The 24,522-nt window shown below is 47.9% G+C and overlaps 1 protein-coding gene and 1 long non-coding RNA gene across 8 annotated transcripts in view; one reads left to right on the forward strand and one right to left on the reverse strand.

The window, feature by feature from the left end:
• slc16a4 (solute carrier family 16 member 4) overlaps positions 1-24,522 on the forward strand; it is a 112,693-nt gene that overhangs the window by 76,742 nt on the left and 11,429 nt on the right. For all 4 annotated transcript variants that reach the window (XM_068007756.1, XM_068007755.1, XM_068007754.1 and 1 more), the window contains 2 exons: positions 7,407-7,618; positions 11,042-11,135. In XM_068007756.1, the coding sequence (XP_067863857.1) occupies positions 7,407-7,618; positions 11,042-11,135 (306 nt within the window). The remainder of the gene's footprint in view (positions 1-7,406; positions 7,619-11,041; positions 11,136-24,522) is intronic.
• LOC137344633 (uncharacterized) overlaps positions 165-24,522 on the reverse strand; it is a 58,251-nt gene continuing 33,893 nt past the window's right edge. For all 4 annotated transcript variants that reach the window (XR_010968425.1, XR_010968423.1, XR_010968424.1 and 1 more), the window contains one exon: positions 165-698. This is a non-coding gene — a long non-coding RNA (uncharacterized lncRNA). The remainder of the gene's footprint in view (positions 699-24,522) is intronic.

The raw sequence follows: 24,522 nt of genomic DNA on the forward strand, positions 1-24,522 counted from the left end.
TGAAGTATCTGATATAAAAAGGCTGCAGTTTTCATCAGTATTCTGGGTTAGGGTACAATGAGGCATTTTTTCTTACCTCGAGACTCGATTAGAAAGAAGAAAGAAAGACTTGCATTTATATAGCGCCTTTCACGACCTCAGGACGTCCCAAAAAGCTATACAACTTTTTTTTATATTTCAAAATATACTTTATTTCATAAAATTTTAAAGTTACACACGGTTTACAGACAGTCCAAATAATTGGCACAAAATGCAGCCCAGAATTCACAGCGACACAGTACAGATCGTACACACTCTGATCTCACTGTTACAATTTTAAAACACAGTACATATTTTCTAATACATCCTGTACAATACAGAGTGGGGTGACTTTACACGGTGGCCTTTCCCCATGGAGCCTTTGCGTAGGTCGCACCTCGACTCAGTGCGTCCCGCAGCACGTACTCCTGGACTTGGAGTGTGCCAGTCGGCAACACTCGGTCGTGGACAGTCCCTCAGCTGGAAGACCAGCAGGTTTCGGACGGACCAAAGAGTCTCCTTCACCGAGTTGATGGTCTTTCAGCCGCAGGTGATATCGTCTGTGTGAGAATCATCGAAAGTTACGGCATAGAAGGAGGCCATTCGGCCCATCATGTCCGTGCCAACCAAAAAAAGAACCATCCAGCTTAATCCCACTTTCCAGCTCTTGGTCCGTAGTCCTGTGGGTTACAGCACTTCAGGTGCACATCCAAGTACTTTTTAAATGAGTTGAGGGTTTCTGCCTCTACCACCCTCTCAGGCAGTGAGTTCCAGACCCCCACCCCCTGGGTGAAAAAAATTCTCCTCAGCTCCCCTCTAATCCTTCTACCAATCACTTTAAATCTATGCCCCCTGGTTATTGACCTCTCTGCTGAGGGAAATAGGTCCTCCCTATCCACTCTCTGTTCCGTCATAATTTTATACACCTCAATTAAATCTCCCCTCAGCCTCCTCTGTTCCAAAGAAAACAATCCCAGCCTATCCAATCTTTCCTCATACCTAAAATTCTCCAGCCGTGGCAACATCCTTGTAAATCTCCTCTGCACCCTCTCTAGTGCAATCACATCTTTCCTGTAATGTGGTGACCAGAACTGTACACATTACTCAGACTGTGGCCTAACCAGTGTTTTATACGGTTCCAGCATAGAACAGCCCGTAGAGCACAGCGTCCTGTGTTACCGAACTTTACAACCAATTAAATAAATACTTTTAAATTGTAGTCACTGTTGTAATGCAGGAAACGCAGCAGCCAATTTGCGCACAGCAAGATCCCACAAACAGCAATGTGATAATGACCAGATAATCTGTTTTAGTAATGTTGGTTGAGGGATAAATATTGACCAGGAGACTGGGGAGAACTCCCCTGCCCTTTTTCATGGGATCTTTTACATCCACCTGAAAGGGCAGACGGGGCCTCGGTTTAATGTCTCATCCAAAAGACAGCACCTCTGACAGTGCAGCGCTCCCTCAGTACTACATTGAAGTGTCAGCTTGGATTTTCTGCTCAAGTCTCTGGAGTGGGGCTTCGAACCCACAACCTTCTGACTCAGAAGTAAAAGTGATTCCCACTGAGCCACAGCTGATGATTCCAATGCTCTCCTGGCCGGCCTCCCATCTTCCACCCTCTGTAAACTTGAGCTCATCCAAAACTCTGCTGCCCGTATCCTAACTCACACCAAGTCCCGTTCACCCATCACCCCCTGTGCTCGCTGACCGACATTGACTCCCGAAATGCCTCGATTTTAAAATTCTCATCCTTGTTTTCAAATCCCTCCATGACCCTCGCCCCTCCTCAGCTCTGTAACCTCCTCCAGTCCTACAACCCTCCGAGATCTCTGTGCTCCTTCAATTTTAGCCTCTTGTGGATCCCTGATTTTAATCGCTCCACCATTGGCGGCCGTGCCTTCAGCTGCCTGGGCCCTAAGCTCTGGAATTCCCTCCCTAAACCTCTCCGCCTCTCTCTCCTCCTTTAAGACGCTCCTTAAAACCTACCTCTTTGACCAAGCTTTTGGTCACCTGTCCTAATATCTCCTGATGTGGCTCAGTGTCAAATTTTGTTTGATAATCGCTCCTGTGAAGTGCCTTGGGACGTTTTACTACATTAAAGGCGCTATATAAATGCAGGCTGTTGTTGGTTCCAGTAACTGCTGTTGGACTTCGGATGATGAAAGAGTAGGTTTGGTTGTGATGCTCTCAGTGGTATTATACATGCCCTCCAACCCCCCCCCCAACTCCCTCGCTCTCCCCCTCCCTCCCTCCCTCCCTCCCTCCCCCCCTCCATCCTACCCTCCCCATCCTCTTCACCCTCCCCCTCCCCCTTCCCTTCACTCTCCCCCTCCCCCTTCCCTTCACTCTCCCCCTCCCCCTTCCCTTCACTCTCCCCCTCCCCCTTCCCTTCACTCTCCCCCTCCCCTTCACCCTCTCCCAACCCCTCCCCTTCCCCCTCCCCCCTTCCCCCTCCCCCCTTTCCCCTCCCCCCTTTCCCTTCCCCCTCCCCCTCCCCCCTTTCCCTTCCCCCTCCCCCTCCCCCCTTTCCCTTCCCCCTCCCCCTCCCCCCTTTCCCTTCCCCCTCCCCCCTTTCCCTTCCCCCTCCCCCCTTTCCCTTCCCCCTCCCCCCTCACACCTTCCCCTCCCCCTCTCCTGAGTGCATCTTGTGAGTCCTTCTCAACGCTGACCACCAACTTCCACCTCTGAAATATCAGCGGTCTCAGTCTCTGTCTCGGTCTCTATGTCTGTCTCGGTCTCTATGTCTGTCTCGGTCTCTATGTCTGTCTCGGTCTCTATGTCTGTCTCGGTCTCTATGTCTGTCTCGGTCTCTATGTCTGTCTCGGTCTCTATGTCTGTCTCGGTCTCGTTCTCTATGTCTGTCTCGGTCTCGTTCTCTATGTCTGTCTCGGTCTCGTTCTCTATGTCTGTCTCGGTCTCTATGTCTGTCTCGGTCTCTATGTCTGTCTCGGTCTCTATGTCTGTCTCGGTCTCTATGTCTGTCTCGGTCTCTATGTCTGTCTCGGTCTCTATGTCTGTCTCGGTCTCTATGTCTGTCTCGGTCTCTATGTCTGTCTCGGTCTCATTCTCTATGTCTGTCTCGGTCTCTGTCTCTATGTCTGTCTCGGTCTCTGTCTCTATGTCTGTCTCGGTCTCTATGTCTGTCTCGGTCTCTATGTCTGTCTCGGTCTCTATGTCTGTCTCGGTCTCTATGTCTGTCTCGGTCTCTATGTCTGTCTCGGTCTCTATGTCTGTCTCGGTCTCTATGTCTGTCTCGGTCTCTATGTCTGTCTCGGTCTCTATGTCTGTCTCGGTCTCTATGTCTGTCTCGGTCTCTATGTCTGTCTCGGTCTCTATGTCTGTCTCGGTCTCTATGTCTGTCTCGGTCTCTATGTCTGTCTCGGTCTCTATGTCTGTCTCGGTCTCTATGTCTGTCTCGGTCTCTATGTCTGTCTCGGTCTCTATGTCTGTCTCATTCTCTATGTCTGTCTCTGTCTCGGTCTCTATGTCTGTCTCGGTCTCTATGTCTGTCTCGGTCTCTATGTCTGTCTCGGTCTCTATGTCTGTCTCGGTCTCTATGTCTGTCTCGGTCTCTATGTCTGTCTCGGTCTCTATGTCTGTCTCGGTCTCTATGTCTGTCTCTGTCTCGGTCTCTGCGTCTGTCTCGGTCTCTGCGTCTGTCTCGGTCTCTGCGTCTGTCTCGGTCTCTGCGTCTGTCTCGGTCTCTGCGTCTGTCTCGGTCTCTGCGTCTGTCTCGGTCTCTGCGTCTGTCTCGGTCTCTGCGTCTGTCTCGGTCTCTGCGTCTGTCTCGGTCTCTGCGTCTGTCTCGGTCTCTGCGTCTGTCTCGGTCTCTGCGTCTGTCTCGGTCTCTGCGTCTGTCTCGGTCTCTGCGTCTGTCTCGGTCTCTGCGTCTGTCTCGGTCTCTGCGTCTGTCTCGGTCTCTGCGTCTGTCTCGGTCTCTGCGTCTGTCTCGGTCTCTGCGTCTGTCTCGGTCTCTGCGTCTGTCTCGGTCTCTGCGTCTGTCTCGGTCTCTGCGTCTGTCTCGGTCTCTGCGTCTGTCTCGGTCTCTGCGTCTGTCTCGGTCTCGGTCTCGGTCTCGGTCTCTATGTCTGTCTCGGTCTCGGTCTCTATGTCTGTCTCGGTCTCTATGTCTGTCTCGGTCTCTATGTCTGTCTCGGTCTCGGTCTCTATGTCTGTCTCGGTCTCTATGTCTGTCTCGGTCTCTATGTCTGTCTCGGTCTCTATGTCTGTCTCGGTCTCTATGTCGGTCTCGGTCTCGGTCTCTATGTCTGTCTCGGTCTCTGCGTCTGTCTCGGTCTCGGTCTCGGTCTCTATGTCTGTCTCGGTCTCGGTCTCTATGTCTGTCTCGGTCTCGGTCTCTATGTCTGTCTCGGTCTCTATGTCTGTCTCGGTCTCTATGTCTGTCTCGGTCTCGGTCTCTATGTCTGTCTCGGTCTCTATGTCTGTCTCGGTCTCTATGTCTGTCTCGGTCTCGGTCTCTATGTCTGTCTCGGTCTCTATGTCTGTCTCGGTCTCTATGTCTGTCTCGGTCTCTATGTCGGTCTCGGTCTCGGTCTCTATGTCTGTCTCGGTCTCGGTCTCGGTCTCTATGTCTGTCTCGGTCTCGGTCTCTATGTCTGTCTCGGTCTCGGTCTCTATGTCTGTCTCGGTCTCGGTCTCTATGTCTGTCTCGGTCTCGGTCTCTATGTCTGTCTCGGTCTCGGTCTCTATGTCTGTCTCGGTCTCGGTCTCTATGTCTGTCTCGGTCTCGGTCTCTATGTCTGTCTCGGTCTCGGTCTCTATGTCTGTCTCGGTCTCGGTCTCTATGTCTGTCTCGGTCTCTATGTCTGTCTCGGTCTCGGTCTCTATGTCTGTCTCGGTCTCGGTCTCTATGTCTGTCTCGGTCTCGGTCTCTATGTCTGTCTCGGTCTCGGTCTCTATGTCTGTCTCGGTCTCGGTCTCTATGTCTGTCTCGGTCTCTATGTCTGTCTCGGTCTCGGTCTCTATGTCTGTCTCGGTCTCGGTCTCTATGTCTGTCTCGGTCTCGGTCTCTATGTTGGTCTCTGTCTCTATGTCGGTCTCTGTCTCTGTCTCGGTCTCGGTTTCTGTCTCGGTCTCTGTCTCGGTCTCGGTTTCTGTCTCGGTCTCGGTTTCTGTCTAGGTCTCTATGTCTGTCTCGGTCTCTATGTCTGTCTCGGTCTCTATGTCTGTCTCGGTCTCTATGTCTGTCTCGGTCTCTATGTCTGTCTCGGTCTCTATGTCTGTCTCGGTCTCTATGTCTGTCTCGGTCTCTATGTCTGTCTCGGTCTCTATGTCTGTCTCGGTCTCTATGTCGGTCTCTGTCTCTATGTCGGTCTCTGTCTCTATGTCGGTCTCTGTCTCGGTCTCGGTTTCTGTCTCGGTCTCGGTTTCTGTCTCGGTCTCTATGTCTGTCTCGGTCTCGGTCTCTGTCTCACTCGGCCACTGATGAAACATTCACTCTTGTCTCCAGGCTCAACTTTTCCAACACCCTCCCCACAGGTCTCCTGGGCTGTCTCCTCTGCCAAACTCTGAGTTTGACTCTGCCAGAGTCTGACTCGTTCAAAGCTCCTCCCCACATCCTATCTCACCATCAATCCCTCAGTAATTTCACAATCCTCATCCTCATTTGCAAGTCCTGTATGACCTCACTCCCCCCTCCCCCCTGCATCTTCCTCCAACTCACACACCCTGCTTTTTAGTCTGGATTATTGTCAGAGCTCCCCCCAACCCTCTATTATCTTTGTTGGGTGAGGGGATCGAGGAATACGGAGCAAAGGCAGGTAAATGGAGTTGAGGCACAGATCAGCCATAATTTTATTGAATGGCTCGAGGGGCTGAATGGCCTCCTCCTGTGCTATGGAAGAGATTTCAGTTGTCACAGACTTGCACTCTTAAATTCACTTCCTACACCTTGTGTCCTGGTGCAGCTCTTTACTCCTTCAAAAATGCCCTCAATTTCTATATCCTTGACCTCTCTTTGGCTCACCTCTTGTAACTGTCTCCTTATTGCTGCTTGGTGAATGATTGGCTGCTTTGTGAAGCTGTCTGGGGAGTTTTGCTGAGTTTAAGATGTTTTTATAAATGCAGGTTGTTAACATTCCCCGGGTTCACAATGAATAGTCACTTGGGTAAAAAAGAAAAATAAAGGACGAACTCCCATTTCTACAGCGTCTTTCAGAACCTCAGGACGTCCCAAAGCATTTTACAGCCAATGAAGTACTTTTGAAGTGTAGTCACTGTTGTAATGTAGGAAATGCAGCAGCCAATTTGTGCACAGCAAGATCCCACAAACAGCATTGAGATAAATGACCAGATCATCTGTTTTTAGTGATTTTGGTTGAGGGATAAATATTGGCCAGGACACCGGGGAGAACTCCCCTGCTTATCTTCAAATAGCGTTATGGAATCTTTTATGTCCACCTGAGAGGGTAGACGGGGCCTGAGATTTAATGAGATGCACCTCCGACAGAGTTGCACTCGCTCAGTGCTGGCACAGTGAATGCTGGCCTGGATTATGTGCTCAAGTCTTAGGAGTGGGACTTGAACCCTCAACATCTGACTCAGAGGGAGAGAGTGCTACCCACTGAGCCATGGCCGACACACGAGGTACCAGCGAGAGTCAGTGCCCATGGGACCCGTACCCCAGCGAGAGTCAGTGCCCATGGGACCCGTACCCCAGCGAGAGTCAGTGCCCGTGGGACCCGTACCCCAGCGAGAGTCAGTGCCCGTGGGACCCGTACCCCAGCGAGAGTCAGTGCCCATGGGACCCGTACCCCAGTGAGAGTCAGTGCCCGTGGGACCCGTACCCCAGTGAGAGTCAGTGCCCGTGGGACCCGTACCCCAGTGAGAGTCAGTGTCTGTGGGACCCGTACCCCAGTGAGAGTCAGTGTCTGCGGGACCCGTACCCCAGCGAGAGTCAGTGCCCGTGGGACCTGTACCCCAGCGAGAGTCAGTGCCCGTGGGACCTGTACCCCAGCGAGAGTCAGTGCCCGTGGGACCTGTACCCCAGCGAGAGTCAGTGCCCGTGGGACCCGTACCCCAGCGAGAGTCAACAATTTCAGCAGAGGTAGAAATCTGGAGAGGAAATAAATTAAATTAAAACTCAATGATACAACAGCTGCTAAAAGCCAGATGTTTATGCTTTACTAAATTTATATCTCCCTAAACCTCTCCTCATCTCCATCCCTCTCTCCTCCTTTAAGACGCTCCTTAAAACCTACCTCTTTGACCAAGCTTTTGGTCACCTGTCCTAATATCTCCTTATGTCGCTCTGATTTACGCCCTGTGAAGCACCTCGGGAGGTTTTACTACGTTAACGGCGCTGTATAAATGCAAGTTGTTATTGTTGTTGTATGTGTCCTGCTGTGTTTCTGTGTTTTCAGGTATCACGGAGACAGTGGCCCAACTAGCTTCAGGGTGGATAGCCGACCAAAACTATGCCAACAAGTACCACTATCACAAGGCCTACCTTCTCCTGTGTGGCCTGTCAAACCTGCTGGCTCCGATGGCAACCACGTACGCTCAGCTGATGGTCTATGCCGTGTTCTTTGCTGTGTTCTGTGGTGGATACATGGCTCTACTGCTGCCTGTTCTGGTAAATCACTGGCCTCTTTCATTACTGCAGAGTGTCTGGAACATATTTAGGATTAAGGGCAATTTCCTGGAATCGCCCTCCAGCTTTGACCCTTCTTGTGGTTGAGTTTGTCAATTTTCAGCTCCACAAAGGAACCGTCGGATTTCCTGGCCCCCACCCACTGGCAAGCTGTCTGTCTACCCTCTAAGCTCATGGGCAGGTGATAGTTTGACCTCTCGCCGCTGAGGTCAGGGTGGGTGATAGTTTGACCCTCCACATGAGCCAATAGTTCTAATCACATTTACCCCCCCTGTTTCCATATCCTTCCAACCCCATTTCCCTTATCCACCTGTAGTAACAGAGTTCAGGGGGACAGAGACAGGCTGGTGAAATGGGCAGACACATGGCAGATGCAATTTGATGCAGAGAAGTGTGAAGTGATGCACTTTGGTAGGAATAATGAGGAGAGGCAAAAATAAACTAAATGGTACAATTTTAAAAGGGGTGCAGGAACAGAGAGACCTGGGGGTGTACATACACAAATCTTGGAAGGTGGCAGGACAAGTTGAGAAGGCTGTAAAAAAAGCAGGTGGGATCTTGGGCTTTATTAATAGAGGCTTAGAGTACAAAAGGAAGGAAGTTATGCTAAACCTTTATAAAACACTGGTTAGGCCTCAGCTGGAGGATTGTGTTCAATTCTGGACACTGCACTTTAGGAAGGATGAAGAAAGAGTGCAGAAGAGATTTACTAGAATGGTGCCAGGGATGAGGGACTTCAGTTATACGAACATAAGAAATAGGAGCAGGAGTAGGCCAATCGGCCCCTCGAGCCTGCTCCGCCATTCAATAAGATCATGGCTGATCTGATCCTAACCTCAAATCTAAATTCATGTCCAATTTCCTGCCCGCTCCCCGTAACCCCTAATTCCCTTTACTTCTAGGAAACTGTCTATTTCTGTCTATGTGGAGAGACTGGAGAAGCTGGAATTGTTCTCCTTAGAACAGAGAAGGATAATGGGAGATTTAATAGAGGTGTTCAAAATCATGAATGATTTTGACAGAGTAAATAAGGAGAAACTGTTTCCAGTGGCAGAAGGGTTGGTAACCAGAGGACTGTTTCCTGTAGTTGAGAGCTTAAGATTGAGGGTCAGAGACACAAGATTAAATGGAAGAGATTTAGAACAGGGCAGGAGAAACTATTTCACACAGAATTGTAGAATTCATTTCCAGGTTCAGTGGTTGAGGCAGAAACTATGTCAACATTCAAGATTAAATTGAATCGGCAAAAGAGCCAGAGGCGACATGAGGAAACATTTTTTTACACAGCGAGTTGTTCTGATCTGGAATGCGCTGCCTGAAAGGGCGGTGGAAGCAGATTCAATAATAACTTTCAAAAGGGAATTGGATAAATACTTGAAGGGAAAAAATTACAGGGCTGTGCGTTAAGAATAGGGGAGTGGGACTAATTGGATAGCTCATTCAAAGAGCCGGCACAGGCACGATGGGCCGAATGGCCTCCTTCTGTCATACAATGATGCTCTGATTCAATTTAATCTTGAATGTTGACATAGTTTCTGCCTCAACCACTGAACCTGGAAATGAATTCTACAATTCTGTGTGAAATAGTTTCTCCTGCCCTGTTCTAAATCTCTTCCATTTAATCTTGTGTCTCTGACCCTCAATCTTAAGCTCTCAACTACAGGAAACAGTCTGATTCTATCTACCGTGTCCCATCCTTTCATCATGTTAAGCACTTCTATCATATCACCCCATAATCTGTGTTGTTCTAACCAAAATAGTTATCATTCATTTTCGGGATGTGGGCATTGCTGGCACAGCTGGAATTTATTACCCATCCCTCTTGGGTGAACAGGACACAATTTCAAAAATTGTAGATGACACAAAACTTGGAAGGGTAGTAAACAGTGAGGAGGATAGTGATAGACTTCAAGAGGACATAGACAGGCTGGTGGAATGGGCGGACACGTGGCAGATGAAATCTAATGCAGAAAAATGCGAAGTGATACATTTCGGTAGGAAGAACGAGGAGAGGCAATATACACTAGAGGGCACAATTCTAAAAGGGGTACAGGAGCAGAGAGATCTGGGGGTATATGTGCACAAATCGTTGAAGGTGGCAGGGCAGGTTGAGAAAGCGGTTAAAAAAGCATACGGGATCCTGGGCTTTATAAATAGAGGCATAGAGTACAAAAGCAAGGAAGTCACGTTGAACCTTTATAGAACACTGATTTGGCCACAACTGGAGTATTGTGTCCAGTTCTGGGCACCGCACTTTAGGAAAGATGTGAAGGCCTTAGAGAGGGTGCAGAAAAGATTTACTAGAATGATTCCAGGGATGAGGGACTTTAGTTACATGGATAGACTGGAGAAGCTGGGGTTGTTCTCCTTGGAACAGAGACAGTTGCGAGGAGATTTGATCGAGGTATTCAAAATCATGAAGGGTCCAGACAGAGTAGATGAAGAGAAACTGTCCCCATTGGCGGAAGAGTCAACAACCAGAGGGCATAGATTTAAGGTGATTGGCAAAAGAAAAGCTTTTTTACACAGCGAGTGGTTAGGATCTGGAATGCACTGCCCAAGAGGGTGGTGGAGGCAGATTTAATCATAGCCTTCAAAAGGGAACTGGATAAGTACTTGAAAGGAAAATATTTGCAGGGCTACGGGGATAGGGCAGGGAAGTGGGACTAGCTGGATTGCTCTTGCATAGAGCCGGCGTGGACCCGATGGGCTGAACGGCCACCTTCCGTGCTGTAACCTTTCTATGATTCTATGAGTTGCCCCTTGAGAAGGTGGTGGTGAGCTGCCTCTTGAGCCAGTGCAGTCCGTGTGGTGAAGGTTCTCTCACCCTGCTGTTAGATTGGTAGGGTGTTCCATGATTTTGACCCAGCGATGATGAAGGAACGGCGATAGATTCTATACCTCTTGTGATAAAGCCTAGATCTGTCTATGTTTAGATGGAATGAACCAATACTTGAAAGGGAAGGGAAGAATTGGACTATACCAACTGTTCAAGACACTTCCTCTAATATCTGTCTGAAGAAAATGTCGCCCAGAAGTGACTGTGCAGAGTTAGTGAATGCATGTTTAAGGAGCTCGTATGACAGTCCTCTGTCAGCCATTAGCTCATTTACCTTAAGCAGTCGTTCACTAATATTGCAATCAGTAATAAGTAAACTTATCAGAGGAAATATCCCGGTCTGGAAGGAACCATGATTTTTTTCACATCGAGGAGACCCACCATTTTAAGTTCTCTTCCCTCCAGACCCAGTCCAGTGACATCAATTACAGGGAACTCGGACTGAAACTCTCCACAGGGGGGTGACCTCACTGGATCAGGAGGTGGGTCATATTATCAACGGGATGGTAACAATAGGTGACTGGATCCAACTGTACCAATTTGCTTCCTTGTTTTGTGTTCTACAGGTTGATCTAGTGGGGGTCACCAGAGTGCGAAGTTCGTTGGGTTTTTCGATGTTTTTTGCTGGGATTGGCTGCCTGACTGGACCGCCAGCAGCAGGTAAGGTCAAATGTTCCCCAATGCCACGCTCCCCCTTTGAGAGCAACAATTACCAAGAGTAACTTAGCAATCTTTTAACAGCGAGTCCTGTCTATGATGATAATTAAGCAGATCCTCCAATTGAAATCAGGTACAGGCAGGAAAGGGCAAACTGCTGGGTCTTTCTCCTGACCGTCCCTCCTGGTTATGTTCACAATGGCGGTGCTCGAGCTCTCATCACCCTGTCACTTCCTGTTACACACCAACAAAGTTCAGAATCTTACATCTGAATCGTACACAGTGACCATCAGAACTCACTGACAATTCAAAATCAGAGATTATGGCCCTGACATTTCCGGGGAGACCGAAGACGACGGAAGAATCTGGCAAGGCCAGGGACGCGAAGGTCCTGTTGAACTTAACGGCATGACCTCGTTATCATTTTTGTGCTCTTGGGTATCCAAGGGCTGTCCAATTAGTCCCACTCCCCTGCTCTTTCCCCATAGCCCTGTAAATTATTTCCCTTCAAGTATTTATCCAATTCCCTTTTGAAAGTTACTATTGAATCTGCTTCCACCGCCCTTTCAGGCAGCACATTCCAGATCATCACAACTCGCTGCGTAAAAAAAATAATTTCCTCATGTCGCCTCTGGCTCTTTTGCCGATCACCTTAAATCTGTGTCCCCTGGTTACCGACCCTAATGCCACTTGAAGCAGTTTCTCCTTATTTACTCTATCAAATCTCCCCTTAACCTTCTCTGTTCTAAGGAGAACAATCCCAGCTTCTCCAGTCTCTCCACATAACTGAAGTCCCTCATCCCTGGCATCATTCTAGTAAATCTCCTCTGCGCCCTCTCTAAGGCCTTCACATCCTTCCTAAAGTGCTGTGAAATGGAACACGATATTCCAGCTGAGGCCTAACCAGTGTTTTATAAAGGTTTGGCATGATGTCCTTGCTTTTCTTGCACATTTTATCAGTCTGTCTGTGTCCTCCTGAAGTCTGTTACTATCCTCCATGTTGTTTACTACATTCCCGAGTTTCATATCATCTGCAAACCTTGAAATTATACCCTCTATATCCAAGTCCATGTCATTAATATATATCAAAAAGAGCAGTGGTCCTAATACTGACCCCTGGGGAACACCACTGTAAACTTCCCTCCAGTCTGAAAAACAACTGTTCACCACTACTCTCTGCTTTCTGTCCCCTGGTCAATTTTGTATCCACGCTGCCACTGTCCCTTTAATCCCATGGGCTTTAATTTTGCAAACAAGTCTATTATGTGGTACTTTATCAAATGCCTTTTGAAAGTCCATATACACAACATCAACCGCACTACCCTCATCAACCCTCTCCGTTACTTCATCAAAGAACTTAATCAAATTAGTCAAACATGATTTTCCTTGAACAAATCCGTGCTGACTTTCATTTCTTAATCCATACATTTTGAAGTGCCTACTAATTTCGTCCTGGATTACTGTCTCTAAAAGTTTCCCTACCACCCTGACTGGCCTGTAATTGCCGGGTTTATCTCTCACCCCCCCCCCTTTTTTGAACAGGGGTGTAACATTTACAATCCTCCAGGCCTCTGGCACCACTCCCATATCTAAGGAGGATTGGAAGATTGTGGCCAGAGCATCCACAATTTCCACCCTTACTTCCCTCAGTAACGTAAGATGCATCCCATCTGGACCGGGCGACTTTTCTACTTTTGAGTACTGCCAATCTTTTAAATACCTCCTCTTTATCTATTTTTACCCTACCCAATATCACCACTGTCTCCTCCTTTACTGCTACAATGGCAGCATCCTCTTCTCTAGTGAAGACCGATGTGAAATGTTCATTTAGTGCCTCAGACACACCCTCGGCCCTCTCAAGATCTCCTTTTTTGTCGCTAATCGGCCCCACTCTTCCTTTGACTACCCATTTACTATTTATATGTTTATGAAAGACATTTGGGTTCCCATTTATGTTAGCCACTAATCTATTCTCATACTCTCTCTTTGCCCCTCATTTCCTTTCTTAGATCTCTTCTGTACTTTCTATATTCAGTCTGGTTCACTACTGTATTGTGAACCTTACATTCAGCATAAGCCTCTTTTTTTCTGTTTCATTCTAACATGGACAATGTGGGTTAACATTCCTGATCAGTGTGTAAAAGAGTTCAATATCATAGAATCATAGAAAGTTACAGCACAGAAGGAGGCCATTCAGCCCATCGGGTCCGTGCCGGCTCTATGCACGAGCAATCCAGCGAGTACCGTTCCCCTGCCCTATCCCCCGTAGCCCAGCACATTTATTCGTTTCAAGTACTTATCCAGTTCCCTTTTGAAGGCCATGATTGAATCTGCCTCCACCTCCTCCTCAGGCAGTGCATTCCAGATCCTAACCACTCGCTGTTTAAAAAAGTTTTTCCTCGTATCACCTTTGATTCTTTTGCCAACCACCTTAAATCTATGTCCTCTGGTTGTTGAACCTCTGCCAATGGGAACAGTTTCTCTCTATACTCTGTCTAGACCCTTCATGATTTTCCACACCTCGATCAAATCTCCTCTCAATCATCTCTGTTCCAAGGAGAACAACCCCAGCTTCTCCAGTCTATCCACATAACTAAAGTCCCTCATCCCTGGAATCATTCTAGTAAATCTCCTCTGCACCCTCTCTAAGGCTTTCACATCTTTCCTAAAGTGCGGTGCCCAGAACTGGACACAATACTCCAGTTGTGGCCGAAACAGTGTTTTATAAAGGTTCATCATGACTTCCTTGCTTTTGTACTCTATGCCTCTATTTATAAAGTCCAGGATCCTGTCTGCTTTTTTAACCGCTTTCTCAACCTGCCCTGCCACTTTCAACAACTTGTGTACATATACCCCCAGGTCTCTCTGTTCTTCTACCCCTTTTAGAATTGTGCCCTCCAGTTTATATTGCCTCTCCTAATTTTTCCTACTGAAATGCATCACCTCGCATTTTTCCAGGTTAAACTTCATCTGCCACGTGTCCGCCCATGCCCCCAGCCTGTCTATATCCTCTTGACATCTATCACTATCCTCCTCACTGTTCACTACCCTTCCAAGTTTTGTGTCATCTGCAGATTTTGAAATTGTGCCCTCTAGTCCTAAGTCCAAGTCATTAATATATATCAACAAAAGCAGTGGTCCCAGCACTGACCCCTGAGGAACACCACTGTACACCTCCCTCCAGTCCGAAAAGCAACCGTTCACCACTACTCTCTGTTTCCTGTCATTTAGCCAATTCTGTATCCATGTTGCTATTGCCCACTTTAATCCATGGGCCGCAATCTTAATAGCAAGCCTACCACGTGTCACTTTATCAAACGCTTTTTGAAAGTCCATATACACCACATCAACTGCATTGCCCTCATCTACCCTCTCTGTTACCTCATCAAAAAACTCTATCTACAAGTTGGATAAACACGATTTGCCTAATCAATCCACAAATGTGGGTTAACATTCCCGATCAGTGTGTAACAGAGAAGGACAATGTGGGTTAACATTCCCGATCAGTGTGTAACAGAGAAGGACAATGTGGGTTAACATTCCTGATCAGTGTGTAACAGAGAAGGACACTGTGGGTTAACATTCCCGATCAGTGTGTAACAGAGAAGGACAATGTGGGTTAACATTCCCGATCAGTGTGTAACAGAGAAGGACAATGTGGGTTAACATTCCTGATCAGTGTGTAACAGAGAAGGACACTGTGGGTTAACATTCCCGATCAGTGTGTAACAGAGAAGGACACTGTGGGTTAATATTCCCGATCAGTGTGTAACAGAGAAGGACACTGTGGGTTAATATTCCCGATCAGTGTGTAACAGAGAAGGACAATGTGGGTTAACATTCCCGATCGACACTGTGGGTTAATATTCCTAGGAAAGCACCGGTTAATGCAAAATGGGTTAACTACTGTGTTCAAATGGCTCGTGTAGAGCATAAACCCAGCATAGGCCTGTTGGGCTGAATGGCCTGTTTCTGTGCTGTAGATTCTATGTAACGTAAATAGTTCACAAAGGAGCTTCACATAAATGAGTTACCCAGGGATCTAAATCCATTCTGAGTGTATGAAAGAGTCGTCTCGGAGAGTAAGTGTGACTTTGGACACATTGGGAACAACGGCTGCACAGAACCCAACTTATCAAATGTTACTGGACCAAAGAGACAATGAAAGCTGCCACTCACACTGTATACAGACAGGGTCAGACACAGGCTGTAATATAAATGGGGGAGAGACCTGTATACAGACGGGGACTCAGATGTTTAATGTGCTTCTGTTGTTGAAGAAAGACTGAGACAGACACAGAAAATCAGACTTTTATACAGGTGCTGTTTTAATTCAGTCCATCTCCTGGAACTTAAAGTAATCCGTACTAATAAGGCCCCCGTTCCCAGCTGTAGTCTCCAGGAATTAAAGATTAATCTCCAGGACATTGCTGCTTTTTAGGAGCATTGCAATAATTGTGGGTTTTTTCATTTTCTTTGAGCACTTTGGTTTATTAATTATAAAAGTATTTCAAATGGACTGATGGTCAAAGAATCATCATAAGACGAGTCCAGTCCTGTCCTCAACTTCACTCTGACTGATGTCAAGATCAATCCCCAAGTAGAAACAGGTGTCTTGTGCCTGTTGGCGGCTCGGATTCCAACTCATTCCTCGTCTCACATACACTTCTGTTTCCATTCAATTCTGTCCTCCCTGAAGGTGTCAGATGGTCCCGGGCTACAGTTCAACACCCATGTACCCCTCTGCCTCTGGTACACAGCCCATGTTACCCCTCTGCCTCTGGTACACAGCCCATGTTACCACTCTGCCTCTGGTACACAGGCCCATGTTACCCCTCTGCCTCTGGTACACAGGCCCATGTTACCCCTCTGCCTCTGGTACACAGGCCCATGTACCCCTCTGCCTCTGGTACACAGGCCCATGTACCCCTCTGCCTCTGGTACACAGGCCCATGTACCCCTCTGCCTCTGGTACACAGGCCCATGTACCCCTCTGCCTCTGGTACACAGGCCCATGTACCCCTCTGCCTCTGGTACACAGGCCCATGTACCCCTCTGCCTCTGGTACACAGGCCCATGTTACCACTCTGCCTCTGGTACACAGCCCATGTTACCACTCTGCCTCTGGTACACAGGCCCACGTACCAACCCAGCCACTGCATGCCCTGTCGCCAAGCGTCAGTAACTGGTAAGGTAACAGACTATTACTCGTACACCAGTAACTTATAGCTGCCTTTCAAGTATGTTACAGGTAAATTGGATTGTAGGGCTTCTTGTCATGTAGATTATTTGGACTATCAGAAAGCTTTTTGGCAAAGATCCACATGAAAAAGTTCTATTTAAATTAAATGTTTTAGAAATCCAATAACTTGGATATTGAAACCAAATGTAACCTCTGAAATGTGGTGCCACTAAAATCGGAAGAATCGAGATAGAAGCTGCAGCAAAGGATTTGCAGAAGGGTTTACGTTGGTTAGGCAGCTGGGCAGGAAAATTCCAAATACAATTTAATGTAAAGTACTGTACAGTGTCATAAAGATACAACAAATTAAACTGAATTAGAATCATCGAAAGGTTACAGCACGGAAGGAGGCATTTGGCCCATCGAGTCCGTGCCGGCTCTCTGCACGAGCAATCCAGCTAGTCCCACTCCCCCGCCCTATCCCCGTGGTCCTGCAAATTTTTTCCTTTCAAGTATTTATCCAGTTCTCTTTTGAAGGCCATGATTGAATCTGCCTCCACCACCCCCTCGGGCAGTGCATTCCAGATCCCAACCACTCGCTGTGTAAAAAGGTTTTTCCTCATTTCACCTTTGGTTCTTTTGCCAATCACCTTAAATCTATGTCCTCTGGTTCTTGGCCCATTGGCCAATGGGAACAGTTTCTCTCTATCTACTCTGTCTAGACCCTTCATGATTTTCCACACCTCTATCAAATCTCCTCTCGGCCTTCTCTGTTCCAAGGAGAACAACCCCAGCTTCTCCAGTCTATTCCCATAACTAAAGTCCCTCATCCCTGGAATCATTCTAGTGAATCTCCTCTGCACCCTCTCTAAGGCCTTCACATCTTTCCTAAAGTGCGGCACCGAAAACTGGACACAATACTCCAGTTGTGGTGAAACAGTGATTTATAAAGATTCATCATGACTTCCTTGCTTTTGTACTCTGTGCCTCTATTTATAAAGCCCAGGATCCTGTATGCTTTTTTTCACCGGTTTCTCAACCTGCCCTGCCACCTTCAATGATTTCTGTACATATACCCCCAGATCTCTCTGTCCTCTACCTCTTTTAGAATTGTGCCCTCTAGTTTATATCGCCTCTCCTCGTTCTTTCTACTGAAATGTATCACTTCACGTTTTTCCAGGTTAAATTTCATCTGCCATGTGTCTGCCCATTCCACCAGCCTGTCTATATCCTCTTGAAGTCTATCACTATCCTCCTCACTGTTCACTACACTTCCAAGTTTTGTGTCATCTGCAAATTTGGAAATTGTGCCCTGTACACCCAAGTCCAAGTCATTAATCTATATCAAGAAAAGCAGTGGTCCCAGCACCGACCCCTGGGGAACACCGCTGTACACCTCCCTTCAGTCCGAAAAGCAACCGTTCACCACTACTCTCTGCATCCTGTTACTTCGCCAATTTTGTATCAATGCTGCTGCTGCCCCCTTTATTCCATGGGCCACAATCTTGGTGGCAAGCCTATTTTGGGGCACTTCATCAAATGCCTTTTGAAAGTCCATTTACACCACATCAACTGCATTGCCCTCATCGACCTCTCTGTTACCTCATCAAAAAAATTTCAAGTTAGTTAAACACGATTTGCCTTTAACAAATCTGTGCTGGCTTTCCCTAATCAATCCACACTCATCCAGAATTACCAGACAGAGCCTTAGAAAGGGGCCTAGGAGTGACAGTAAACTTTCAATGTCTTGATAATATGATGAGCTAATTACAAAAGCAAATAAAATGCTGGGCTACTGGGGTAACGTTTACATTTCGCAGTCCTGTCACGGAGCATTGTTCGAGAGGAGGGTGAATCAGGCCACGGAGTTCAGTGCTTTGATTCCTAGACCCTCAAATTAAAAAGCAGAAAATCAGACGGACATGCTGATCTCGGCAATGGTCGACCTGCTCCCCCTCATCACCAACTCTTTCTCTCTCTCCACCCCCCCCCCAACCCTCTCTCTCTCTCTCTCTCTCTCTTTCCTCCCCCCTCTCTGCCTGACCCTCCTCCTCCTCCCTCCCTCCCTCCCTCCCATGTGACCCTCTCTGCCCCCTTGGATAAGCTACAAAGATTTGAAAAACTCAAATTCTGCTCTCTGAAAAGTAGATGGTTTAAGAATCCTCACTGAGGGACATAAAATATTAAATTTACAAACAACAAATGCAGAAGAGTTCAAATTAAACTAGTGAAAGATTAAAGGATATTTTAGAGAAAGCTTCTGTGCTCAAAGAATGATAATTGTTTGGAACGATCTCCTGGACGGGCCAGTAGACACCAGGATAGATAAAGTACAGTGGGATGCTGTAATGGGACAGTTAGTGTCATGGTGAGATGGACTTTAATGGAACAAGTCACCTTTCCTTCCCCTGCTCCAACGGAACATATTTAATAAAACTGAAAGGTAATCTCTCAGTCCAGAACATGGTCCAGTCTCAACCCCATGAAGTGTGGCCGATTGTGATTCTCTATCCTGCAGGACAGGACAGGACAGGGACACAGTCACAAATCTCAGGGACAGGTCATTTAAATAATTGGGGTGGTGGCCCACAGAGAGAAACGATGAGAAATGGGCTGGACCCTGCTGAGGAACGAGAGGCCCTTAATGAGTCGATGAGGAGAGTTTTAAAAATGACTTGTTCCACACAGGGAAACAAATTCTGATGATGATGTGCGATTAATCCTCTCTGGGCTACTTCTGGAGATGTTTGATGTTAAGGCCCATCACAGAATCTACACCTACACCCAGGACGTGTAACTTCACTCTGCCCAATGAGGGTGTGAAGGGCAGATTCTCCGCTCCCCCTCCTGCACCTCCTCCCCCCCCCGTACCCCCTCCCTCCTCCCGTTCCCCCACCCTCCTCCCCCCCGTACCCCCTCTCTCCTCCCCCCCCCCTGTATCCCCTCTCTCCTCCCCCCCCTTACCCCCTCTCTCCTCCCCCCCTTACCCCCTCTCTCCTCCCCCCCTGTACCCCCTCTCTCCTCCCCCCTGTACCCCCTCTCTCCTCCCCCCTGTACCCCCTCTCTCCTCCCCCCCTGTACCCCCTCTCTCCTCCCCCCGTACCCCCTCTCTCCTCTCCTCCCGTTCCCCCCCTCCTCCCCTCTCCTCCCCCACGTACCCCCTCTCTCCTCCCCCACGTACCCCCTCTCTCCTCCCCCTCCCTCCTCCCGCACCCCCTCCCTCCTCCCGTACCCCCTCCCTCCTCCCGTACCCCCACCCTCCTCCCCCCTGTACCCCCTCTCTCCTCCCCCCTGTACCCCCTCTCTCCTCCCCCCTGTACCCCCTCTCCTCCCCCCGTACCCCCTCTCTCCTCTCCTCCCGTTCCCCCCTCCTCCCCCCGTACCCCCTCTCTCCTCCCCCCCGTACCCCCTCTCTCCTCCCCCCCGTACCCCCTCTCTCCTCCCCCCGTACCCCCTCTCTCCTCCCCCCCGTACCCCCTCTCTCCTCCCCCACGTACCCCCTCTCTCCTCCCCCACGTACCCCCTCTCTCCTCCCCCACGTACCCCCTCTCTCCTCCCCCACGTACCCCCTCTCTCCTCCCCCTCCTCCCGTACCCCCTCCCTCCTCCCGTACCCCCTCCCTCCTCCCGTACCCCCTCCCTCCTCCCGTACCCCCTCCCTCCTCCCGTACCCCCTCCCTCCTCCCCCTCCCCCCTCCCTCCTCCTGTACCCCCTCCCTCCGTCAGGGAGAGAGAGAAATGAGATGAACAATTGCAGTGATTTTGGTTTTCGAGACATTCTGACTCCCTCTAGTGGTGCAAAACCTTTTATTCTTGATTAAAGGAATCGGGATTTTATTTCCACACTATTTAAACAAGGCAAGAGGTAGAGAGGGCAGAGATAGATACAGCATCACCAAGACCGCCTACTTCCTCCCCCACAACATCGCCCGTCTCCGCCCCTGCCTCAGCTCATCCATGCCTTTGTTTCCTCCAGACTCGACTATTCCAATGCTCTCTTGGGCGGCCTTCCATCTTCCACCCTCCACAAACTTGAGCTCATCCAAAACTCTGCTGACCGTATCCTAACTCGCACTAAGTCCCGTTCACCCATCACCCCTGTGCTCGCTGACCTACATTGGCTCTGGGCTGGGACTGCCTCAATTTTAAAATTCTCATCCTTGTTCTCAAATCCCTCCGTGGCCTCGCACCTCCCTATCTCTGTAACCTCCTCCAGCCCTACACCCTTCTGAGATCTCTGCCCTCCTCTAATTCTGGCCTCTTGGGCTTCTCCGATTTTCATCGCTCCACCACTGGCGGCCGTGCCTTCAGCTGCCTGGACACTAAGCTCTGGAATTCCCTCCCTAAACCTCTCTGCCTCTCCACCTCTTTCTCCTCCTTTAAGGTGCTCCTTAAAACCTTCGTCTTTGACTAAGTTTTTAGTCACCTGTCCTAATATCACCTTATGTGGCCTAGTATCAAATTTTGTTTGATAATCGCTCCTGTCATCAAGATTGAAGCCCATGGAATAAAGGGGGCAGTGGCAGGATGGATACAAAATTTGCTAAGTGACAGGAAGCAGAGAGTAGTGGTGAACGGTAGTTTTTCACAATGCAGGGAGGTGTACACTGATATTCCCCAGGGGTCGGTGCTGGGACCACTGCTTTTCTTGATAATATATTAATGACTTGGACTTGGATGTACAGGGCACAATTTCCAAATTTGCAGATGACACAAAACTTGGAAGTGTAATACTAAATGAATACTTTGCATCTATCTTTACCAAGGAAGAAGATGCTGCTAGAGTCTCAGTAAAGGAAGATATAGTTGAATTACTGGATGGGCTAAAAATTGATAAAAAAGAGGTACTAGAAAGGCTAGCTGTACTTCAAGTAGATAAGTCACCTGGCCTGGATGGGATGCATCCTAGGCTGCTGAGGGAAGTAAGGGTGGAAATTGCAGAGGTTCTGGCCATAATCTTCCAAACATCTGTAGATATGGGAGTGGTGCCAGAGGACTGCAGAATTGCAAATGTTGCACCCTTGCTTAAAAAAGGGTGTAAGGATAGACCCAGCAACTACAGGCCAGTCAGTTTAACCTCAGTGGTGGGGAAACTTTTAGAAACAATAATCCAGGACAGAATTAACAGTCATTTGGACGAGTGTGGATTGATAAGGGAAAGCCAGCTCTGATTTCTTAAAGGCAAATCGTGTTTAACTAACCTGATAGAGTTTTTTGATGAGGTGACAGAGAGGGTCGATGAGGGCAATGCAGTTGATGTGTATATGGATTTTCAAAAGGCATTTGATAAAGTGCCGCATGGTAGGATTATCATTAAGATTGCGGCCCATGGAATAAAGGGGGCAGTAGCAACATGGATACAGAATTGGCCAAGGGACAGGAAACAGAGTAGTGGTGAACGGTTGTTTTTCAGACTGGAGGGAGGTGTACAGTGGTGTTCCCCGGGGTCGGTGCTGGGACCACTGCTTTTCTTGATATATATTAATGACTTCGACTTGGGTGTAGAGGGCACAATTTCAAAATTTGCAGATGACACAAAACTTGGAAGGGTAGTGAACAGTGAGGAAGACAGTGATAGACTTCAAGAGGATATAGACAGGCTGGTGGCATTAGCGGATATGTGACAGATGAAATTTAACGCAGAAAAATGCAAAGTGATACATTTCAGTAGGAAAAACGAGGAGAGACAATATAAACTAGTGGGCACAACTCTAAAAGGGGTACAGGAACAGCGAGATCTGGGGTATATGTGCACAAATCATTGAAGGTGGCAGGGCAGGTTGAGAAACTGGTTAAAAAAGCAAAAGGGATCCTGGGCTTTATAAATAGAGACATAGAGTACAAAAGTATGGAAGTCACGATGAACCTTTATAAAACACTGGTTCGGCCACAACTGTGGTATTGTGTCCAGTTCTGGGCACCGCACTTTAGGAAAGATGTGAAGGCCTTAGAGATGGTGCAGAAGAGATTTACGAGAATGATTCCAGGGATGAGGGACTTTAGTTACGTGGATAGACTGGAGAAGCTGGGGTTGTTCTCCTTGGAACACAGATGGTTGCGAGGAGATTTGATAGAGGTATTTAAAATCATGAAGGGTCTGGACAAAGTAGATACTGAAATTTTTCCCATTGGCGGAAGTGTCAAACATAGAAAATAGGAGGAGGAGTAGGCCATTCGGCCCTTTGAGCCTGCTCCGCCAATCACAATGATCATGGCTGATCCTCTATCTCAATACTATATTCCCGCTCTCTCCCCATACCCCTTGATGCCTTTTGTGTCTAGAAATCTATCTAACTCCATCTTAAATATATTCAGTGACTTGGCCTCCAGAGCCTTCTGTGGTAGAGAATTCCACAGGTTCACCAACCTCTGAGTGAAGAAATCTCTCCTCATCTCAGTCCTAAATGTCATACCCCGTATCCTGAGACTGTGACCCCTCATTCTGGACCCCCAGACAGGGGAAACATCCTCCCTGTATCCAGTCTGTCTAGCCCTGTCAGAATTTTATACGTTTCAATGAGATCCCCTCTCATTCTCCTAAACTCGAGTGAATACAGGCCGAGTTGACCCAATCTCTCCTCATACGACAGTCCTGCCACCCGAGGGATCAATCTGGTGAACCTTCGCTGCACTCCCTCCACGGCAAGTATATCCTTTCTTAGGTAAGGAGACCAAAACTGCACACAATACTCCAGGTGTGGTCTCACCAAGGCCCTGTATAACTGCAGTAAGACATCCTTGCTTCTATACTCAAATCCTCTTGCAATGAAGGCCAACATACCATTTGCCTTCCTAACTGCTTGCTGCACCTGAATATTTGCTTTCAGTGACTGGTGTACAAGGACACCCAGGTCCCTTTGTACATCAACATTCCCCAATCTATCATCATTTAAATAATACTCTGCCTTTCTGTTTTTTCTTCCGAAGTGGATAACTTCACATTTATCCACATTATACCGCATCTGCCATGTATTTGCCCACTCACTCAACTTGTCTAAATCGCCTTGAAGCCTCTTTGCATCCTCCTCACAACTCACGATCTCACCTAGTTTTGTGTTGTCAGCAAACTTGGAAATATTACATTTGGTTCCCTCATCCAAATCATTGATATATATTGTGAATAGCTGGGGTCCAAGCACTGATCTCTGCAGTACCCCACTAGTCACTGCCTGACACCCCGAAAAAGACCCATTTATTCCTACTCTCTGTTCCCTGTCTGTTAACCAATTCTCAATCCATGCCAGTATATTCCCCCCAATCCCATGTGCTTTAATTTTGCACACTAACCTCTTACATGGGACTATATCAAAGGCCTTCTGAAAATCCAAATAAACCACATCCACTGGTTCTTCCTTATCTATTCTACCAGTTACATCCTCAAAAAACTCCAGTAGGTTTGTCAAACATGATTTCCCTTTCATAAATCCATGTTGACTTTGTCTAATCCCATTGATATTTTCTAAGTGTCCTGTTATCACCTCCTTTATAATAGACTCTAGCATTTTTCCTACTACTGATGTTAGGCTAACCGGCTTGTAGTTCCCTGTTTTCTCTCTCCCTCCTTTTTTAAATAGTGGGGTTACATTTGCCAGTAGAACCAGAGGACATAGATTTAAGGTGATTGGCAAAAGAACCAAAGGTGACATGAGGAAAAACGGTTTTACACAGCGAGTGGTTGGGATCTGGAATGCACTGCCCGAGGGGGTGGTGGAGGCAGATTCAATCATGGCCTTCAAAAGGGAACTGGATAAGTACTTGAAAGGAAAAAATCCACAGGACTACGGGGATAGGGTGGGGGAGTGGGAATAGCTAGATTGCTCTTACACAGAGCCGGCACGGAACCTTGCCGTGCTGTAATCTTTCTATGATTCTGTGTGAAGCACCTTGGGACATTGTAGTACATTAATGGCGCTATATAAATGCAAGTTGTTGTTGTTGTCGCCAAGGCTCACATCTCCCTGAGAATCCTAAATATCAGATACATTAAATCAGTGATTTTAAAACTTTTCTATTTGGGAGACCCGGGCCCACAGCCCCAACTTGTGAAAGATGCAATGTCACAGAGAGATAACCTGCAGCAATACAGAAATCTGTAGGGAGGGATTTAGATTCCTGGGACATTGGGACCGGTTATGGGGAAGGTGGGACCTGTACAAGCGTGACGGGTTACACCCGAGCAGGACCGGGACCAATGTCCTCGCGGGGGTGT

The sequence above is a fragment of the Heptranchias perlo genome, chromosome 27 (genome assembly GCF_035084215.1).
Source record: "Heptranchias perlo isolate sHepPer1 chromosome 27, sHepPer1.hap1, whole genome shotgun sequence".
NCBI classification, from domain to species: Eukaryota; Metazoa; Chordata; class Chondrichthyes; order Hexanchiformes; family Hexanchidae; genus Heptranchias; species Heptranchias perlo.